At 48.5% G+C, this 7,904-nt stretch overlaps 1 protein-coding gene across 1 annotated transcript; it reads right to left on the bottom strand.

The window, feature by feature from the left end:
• Positions 1–1,522: 1,522 nt before the first annotated feature.
• Positions 1,523–6,002, bottom strand: LOC130679653 (uncharacterized; the record flags this gene model as incomplete). Its single annotated transcript, XM_057489032.1, is given in 4 exon segments — positions 1,523–1,663; positions 2,132–4,614; positions 4,617–5,879; positions 5,882–6,002. Coding segments are annotated over 4 exon segments (4,008 nt in total), but the record flags the coding sequence as incomplete, so codon positions are not given.
• Between the last annotated feature and the right edge of the window lie 1,902 nt (positions 6,003–7,904).

Here is a 7,904-nt window from a genome sequence, read left to right as displayed (position 1 = left end):
TTCCAGAATGGTCTGCGTAAAAGCAGCATTCTTCCTTTAAGGCTGCACACAATCCTCCTTCTTTTAAAAACAACAGATCTAATCCTCGTCTGTTCTGCAAGACTACTTCAGACAGGGAGGTTAGAGATTCTTCAAGTTTGGTAATGGATTGTTCTATAGTCTTTAGGTCTTCATCAATTGCTGTCCTCAATCCCGCATAATGTTGGTTCCCTTGGATAATGGCGGCTGTCCCTGTTCCTACTCCAGCTGCAACTCCTATTCCTAATAATACAGCTAAGGTCAGCGAGATTGGCTCCCTTCTATACCTGTGTTTTGGTTCAAATTCAGCTACGAATGAGAAATCATCATGATACATCAATCTAGGTACTAATTGAAACATGATACAGAAGTCGCGGGAAGAATTGAAGACGGAAGTAGAGACACATGGGGTCAATCCAGTATTACAGGCCCACCACCCTTCGGGAGGAGGGACTAGACACTCATTTTCACCTGAGGAATTTACGGATATGGTTTCATTACACAAAGCTTCATAAGTGGGGGGAACTGAACCTAAACATTTCCCCCTCCCAGTCACCTCGGTCAGGGTCAGCTTCTTATGGCTTCCCCAGCTACAGATCTCGTGGCTAGTCGTTCTGTTAAAATTTCTCAACAGCCCCAATCCTTCATAGTAAGGAGGTCCAGAGGAGAAACACAACCAACAGGATTTAGTAGTATTAGGGCTGGTGGTGTTTAGAACTTGGAAAGCCCCCTCAAGAAGATTGAAGAGGCGTTGTCCAGTGTCAGGAAAGGGGGCTATTTGGTCAGGGGTGAGGGCAGCAGAAATAGTGGTAGGGTCTACTGGAGGCACCGGAGTCTGTTTCAGGATCGAGGCTGGGAGACGCGGTTGATTTCTTAGGACAGAATTAGGTCCTATTGGGGCAGCTGGAAGTGTCTCAACTTTAAGTCGGACAGTAAATATGAGGCCTTTGTCATCTCCAGATCTATAGTATCTAAGTCCCCACTGTCGTCCAGTGATCCACTCATCATACTGGCGTCTCTTATCACTAAACGTGATATTTAAGGGGAGGCACAGTCCTGTCCATTCACAGTTGGGGGATGTGCGGTTCTGGGTTACTTTAAGGAGGTCCCAGTCCGACACAGGATTCCAATAAACGTTACCCGTAGTCTCACAACCCCAAGAGCTACAATAAAAAGATTCCAAGCCCCCACACTGTCGGACTAGTTGATGGGTTCGTCCGTCACGGGGGCAGACATAGAAAGTAGTAGCTTTTGTCTTATTTCGAGCGTCGGGTGTACTGCATCCAAACAGGCAGGCCACCAACCGCTCACTAGGGGGTGATTGAGAGTTTTGTGGGCCTGTTCCCAAGGTATATTAGGTATATCCCAGGTATCTAATCCAGCGACCAGGGCACAAACATCGGGGTGCAGGGACGGCCACCAAGTCTTAAGGGGGGCAACCTTAGAAATGGACCACACTACCTCTCCTGTCTGAGAGCAAACTTGCCATGTCAACAACCTGGGTTCATGGGAATTGGGGTTCTGGAGAGTTGGAAGTGGCAGGAGCATCAGAATCATCAGTGACACAATCATTCTTACACAAACGAAGTTTAAGGGGGTTATCAGTTCGAATTACTCGCCAATCCGGGCCTGGTTGAGGCGCTCTCTTCAGATGTGAAGCATGGACCCAGGAGGAGATGCCATCTACTTTCACAGCTGTGGGAGTAGTCAAAAGGACAATGAAGGGTCCTTTCCACCGGGGCTCAAGATTTTCCGTTCAGTGTCGTCTCACGTAGACAGAGTCTCCCACTTGGAATTGATGAGGTACTGAGATGTCCTCTGGCCGATAGACTTCTCGGATAGAGGCTCACACTTCTTTCTGCACAGCTCCCAGAGCCCGTAACCTTTCAAGCAGAAACTTATTAGTCACACATTCAGAGGATGTATGGAGGAGAGTTGCATTTAGCGGAGCTGGAGCTCTAAACATTATTTCAAAAGGTGTTAGTTTAAAACGGCTGGGGGTGTTCCTGACTCGAAATAAGGCGAAAGGAAGGAGGACTAACCAATCACATAAACCAGTCTCTATGGATAATTTAGTCAGGGTCTCTTTTAAAGTTCTATTCATCCTTTCTACCTGTCCTGAGCTCTGGGGTCTATATGCACAGTGTAATTTCCAATCTGTCCCCAGGATCTTGGCCAATCCCTGACTTACCTGGGCAACAAAGGCAGGACCGTTGTCAGAGCCGATTACCTTTGGGATCCCGAACCTGGGAAATATTTCTTCAAGGATCTTCTTGGACACCATCTGAGCTGTCTCAGTTTTGGTGGGGAACGCCTCTGCCCATCCTGAAAAGGTGTCTAGGAAAACTAGGAGGTATTTATATCCATACTTAGCAGGCTTAATTTCAGTGAAGTCAACTTCCCAGTAGGCTCCTGGCCGATCCCCTCGAAGTCTCTTTCCGCATATTACTTGATGTTTGTTCACATTTACTAATTGGCAAGGAACACAATTTCTTACAACCTCGTCTGCCAATTTTCCCAAACCAATGACATGATAAGGGGAATCTCGAACCAGGGTTTTTAGGTTATTGGCCCCCAAATGTGTCAACTGATGTAATTGCCTTAAGTATTCTCCTGCCTTTTTCTGGGGCAGGATAATTTTCCCATCTTCTGACTTATACATTCCAAGGGGTGGGGATTTTTGGATCCCCAACTTGTCCATCTGAGCAAGATCCTCGGGGGTATACTGAAAGTTCTTACTACATGTGGCTTCTGGGTACACCTGGAGGGGTAAGATGTTCGTTCCCTGGGCTGCTTGTTTTGCAGCTTGGTCCGCCCTTCTGTTTCCTTGAGCTATTGGAGAGTCACTTTTTTGATGCCCAGGACAATGTATTATTGCTACTTCTCTAGGTCTATGGATGGCTTCTAACAGATCTAAGATTTCTTGTTTATTCTTAACATCTTTCCCGGCAGAAGTCAGCAGCCCTCTCTGTCTATATATAGCCCCGTGTATATGAGCAGTGGCAAAAGCGTAACGGCTGTCAGTATAGACATTAAGTTTCTTACCTTCTGCCATCTTTAAAGCCTGGGTCAGGGCAACGAGCTCTGCCCGCTGCGCAGAAGTGCCCGTTGGGAGTCCGCTGGCCCACACAATTCGGTCATCATCTACTACTGCAGCTCCTGCCATCCTCTTACCTCCCATGATGTAACTGCTCCCTTCTGTGTACCAGGTCAGGAGTCCCGGTCCTTCTAAGGGCTGATCTCGTAAGTCCCGACGGGTCCCCGTCTCCTCAGCCAGGATTTCCTGGCAGGTATGAAGCACTTCTTTTCCCACATCGGGGAGCAGAGTAGCCGGGTTTAGGATGGCAGGCGGGGCAAATTCCACACGATCACGATTCAGGAGTAAGGTTTGATAGTGAGTCATTCTAGCATTCGACATCCATCTTTCGGGTGGTTCTCGAATTACGCTTTCCAGTGCATGAGGAGCAACCACAGTGAGTTTTTGTCCCAGCGTTAGCTTGTCAGAATCTTTAACTAAGAGGGCCACAGCTGCCACTACTCTCAAACAAGTGGGCCATCCACTACTCACGGGGTCTAATTTTTTAGGCAAATAGGCGACAGGTCTCTTCCAAGGTCCCCATTGTTGGGTCAATACTCCTCGAGCGACTCCGTTCCGTTCATCCACAAAAAGGATAAATGGCTTAGTTATGTCTGGCAATGCCAGAGCGGGTGCCGAGAGGAGGGCCTTTTTGATATCATCAAAGGCCTGTTGTTGTTCAGATCCCCAAACAAACGGGGCTGCTCCTTTAGTGAGGGGATACAGAGGGGCTGCCAAAGAAGCATATCCGGGTATCCATAGTCTACAAAACCCTGCTGTCCCCAGAAACTCGCGAACCTGGCGTGCAGTAGTGGGAACCGGAATCTGCATCACAGTCTGCTTTCGGGCTTCAGTAAGCCACCTTTTCCCATTTCTCAGGGAGTATCCCAAATAAGTCACTTGTTGCTGGCAGATCTGTGCCTTCTTAGCAGATACCCTGTACCCCAATTTGGCAAGCTCAGCCAAAAGGGCTCCAGTGGCCTTTTGGCAGGTTCTCTGAGTAGGGGTGGCTATCAATAAGTCATCAACATACTGTAACAAAGTTACCTGTGGGTTAGAAGCTCGGTAGAAAGCCAAATCTTGATGTAGAGCCTCATCGAAGAGGGTGGGCGAGTTCGTAAATCCTTGTGGCAAACGAGTCCAGGTCAATTGTCTAGTAGTTCCTGTGGAGGGATCTTTCCATTCAAAAGCAAACAGCGGTTGGCTGCTCTGGTGCAAGCGCAGACAAAAGAAAGCATCTTTTAAATCTAAAACTGAATACCAGGTGTTTTCCGGGGCCAGGGAGCTTAGTAGGTTATAAGGATTTGGCACGGTGGGGTGAATGTCCTGTGTCCTTTTGTTAACTTCTCTTAAATCTTGTACTGGTCGGTAGTCTCCCATTCCTGCCTTTTTTACAGGCAGCAAGGGGGTGTTCCATGGGGATTGACATCTTACTAATATCCCCTGTTCCATAAGCTTCTGGATATGTGGCCTAATTCCATCCCTGGCTTCTTTACTCATTGGATATTGTCTCACAGTTACGGTAAGGCTGAAGCTTTTAGTTCTATGACTACAGGGGGCTGGTTCTTGGCGAGCCCCATGCCGGCCATTTCCGCCCAGGCTCCTGGGAACCGGCCAAACCACTCCTGACTTATTTTGGAGGGCTCCGGCTCCTTAAAAAGACGGTATTCATCTTCTAATCTTATAGTCAGGACGCTTAAGCTCAAAGGTTTATTCTCTTGATTGGTCACCAGAGGTTCCCCGGCTTGAAAGGATATTTGGGCCCCCGCTTTGGTTAAGATGTCTCTTCCTAACAGGGGTGTGGGGCATTCCGGTATAACAAGGAACGAGTGGTTTACTCGTCCTACTCCTAAATCCACTGTTCTCCGGGTAGTCCACACATATTGTTTCTGGCCCGTAGCACCAATCACCCAAGATTTTTTATCAGAGAGGGGGCCCTTTGCCTGAGTCAATACAGAATGTTGAGCACCGGTGTCTTCCAGGAATTCAACGGGTTGCCCCTCCACTTTCAGAGTTACCCTGGGCTCGGGGAGGGGCTCTGAGCCCCGTCTTCCCTAATCCTCGTCTTCCAGCAGGGACAACGCCTTCTTCGGAGGCTTTTTAAGTGGCTTTTTAGGGCATTCTTTTACCCAGTGCCCTTTTTCCTTGCAATATGCACATTGATCTTTATCCAAAGGAGGCCGGTTGCCCAGGTGCCCTGCCTTACTACTTCTGCCGCTAGAGGGCGGGCGTCCCTTGCCTTCTACCACTGCGGCCAAGATCCTTGTTAAATTTTTCTCATGTTTCCTATCCCTTTTTTCCTCTTTACTTTCTCTTTCTTTCTCCTTCCTCAATTCCTTTTCTTCCTCAGTCTCTCTCTTATGATAAACTTTCTCAGCTTCTTTCACTAAATCTCTCAGCGACAAATCTTGTAAGCCTTCCAATCTCTGAAGCTTCTTTCTAATATCGGGTGCTGATTGCCCAATAAAAGCAAGAGCCACTGAGGCACTGTGTTCCTCGGAAGTGGGGTCAAAGGGAGTATACCGCCTGAAGGCTTCCATCAGGCGTTCTAAGAACACTGCAGGCGCCTCAGTGGCTCCCTGACTGACCTCTCTTACCTTGGCCAAATTGGTGGGGCGCCTCGCGGCCCCGCGAAGACCCGCCACCAGAGCCTGGCGATAGATGGTTAGTCGCTCCCTACCTTCTGGAGAATTAAAGTCCCATTTGGGTCTGGTCAGTGGGAACCCCCTTTCTATATCATGAGGGAGTTGTGATGGTCGTCCGTCAGCTCCAGGCACGTTCTTTTGGCTTCCAGGAGGATCCTTTCTCTTTCTTCCGTGGTGAAGAGCACCTGTAAAAGCTGCTGACAGTCATCCCAAGTGGGCTGGTGAGAAAACATTAGGGACTCTATCAGTCCAGTTAGTTTCTGTGGTTCTTCTGAAAAAGGAGGGTGGTTAGCTTTCCAGTTGTATAAATCAGCAGAGGAGAAAGGCCAATATTGCAGAGGTTGGAAAGGCGGGTCCCCTTCCTCTCCGAGGATGGGGGCCCCATAAGACCGGAGGGGAAAAATACCCGGTGGGTCCATTGCGGCCCCTTGGCGGCGTCGAGTTCCCTGGGCCGGTCCTGGAAGCGGTCCCATTGCCCCGGTGCCTGAAGCTAGGGGCAGTGGGGGCGCTGGGGCTGGGGGCACCTGGGCCGGAGGCGCCGGGGCTGAGGGCGCCGGGGCTATGGGAGCCGGGGCTGGAGGAGCTGGGGCTGGGGCAGGAGGGTAGGGAGGGGGATCATCAACCATAATTAAATCTTGAGTGTCAGGGTGAATTTTGGTAGTCTCTTTTTCCTTGCTCTGAGGTTGGGCCTGGGCCACTAAGACTCGAGAGCTCATTTTCTTTTGCACCCAGGGCTTTACCCAGGGTGGTGGATTTTCCACTAACTCCTGCCAGACCACAATATAGGGTTGCTGATCCGGATGTCCTTGAGACGAACTCTGAAAAACAACAGCTTTTACTGCAAGTAAAGTGGAGAGGTCAAAAGTCCCCTCCGGGGGCCACCCTACATTAAGAGTGGGCCACTCGGAGGTACAGAAAGTCTGCCATAGCCCCTTCTTAACTTCTACTGACAAATTGTGTGCCCTCGCTCTCACTTCGGTCCAATGATCTAACGTCAGACTGAGTGGAGTCGTTACCGTCTGTCCCAGGGTCAGTATAACAATTATTAGACACGTACAGAACACAAAAAACAGAGACACACAGAGATTAGACACACAGCGGCCGCACTTAATTTTTCTACAGATTTCTGACCAAAAACCGAAAAGAATCAGTGGGCTGATACTCTTGGCGCCCGAATATCAACCTTATCTCATCAGATTCACTTTGCCGGAAAAACAGATGAGAGGCCACCAGGCGTCCCTGGCCCTCCAATCTCCCTGAGGCGTCCCCCAGGGTTGCAGCCTGCGGTTCTCCAAGTACGTCTACCGACCGCAGTCTCGATCCCTTTACGGGATCGGGACGACTGCCAGACAAGGGTACCCCTTTTCAGAATTCTGACCGGTCTTACCAAGAAATAGAACACAGAACACAGACAACTCAAGGCGCCACTTAGTCTTATCTCTCCCTCCAAGGGCGACTTTCAGGAGTGAAACGGGGCGAGCGCACAATCCCGGACGAGCCCCCAAATGTTGGATTCTCTCAGAGGAGAGCGCCGCCTCAAATCACTCACAGAAGGCGTCTCTTGATGCAATAAGCAAGAGGAATTTATTCAGAGACCAGCTAGCTGGGGTCCAAGTGTCAGCCCGACGCAGCGGGTCTCAACAAGGACCCCGAGCACTTAGAGTCAGAGGTTTTTATAGCATTTTCAAAAAGGGCAGTATTTTTCCACAAACACATCACATTGTTTTTCTAAAAAAACACATACATTTTGGCTGACGCCACATCCTGGGGGTCTAGTGAGATAAGATCACCCTCGGAATGTTAGGGTGGTTCTTAGTAAGGTAAGCTTGGTATGTATGATTAACTGAGTGAGGTTGGCTAACTAAAGGTCACTGCAATCAATGCTGGCTGACTAACTTGTTTTTCAAGGTTCTAATATTTTCCTATTTTCTTCCTTCTAGGTTAGAAAACGGAGTCTAAGCTTTTAAGATGGCTATACTTATGCTAACTTTCTATCTTCAATAAGGTTCATTCTTAGTGGAGGATTCTACACTCTAATAATGAAAGTAAAATATTTAGTATTTAAAAGGCATCAGATAATGTTTTAAGCATTTTAAACATATTAACTCATTTTATAATTACAGCATTTTTATGAGGTCGGGAATATTACTATATAAATTTTACAG

Source organism: Manis pentadactyla, chromosome 11, assembly GCF_030020395.1.
Source record: "Manis pentadactyla isolate mManPen7 chromosome 11, mManPen7.hap1, whole genome shotgun sequence".
NCBI classification, from domain to species: domain Eukaryota; kingdom Metazoa; phylum Chordata; class Mammalia; order Pholidota; family Manidae; genus Manis; species Manis pentadactyla.
This window is presented reverse-complemented; position numbering and strand designations above follow the sequence as displayed.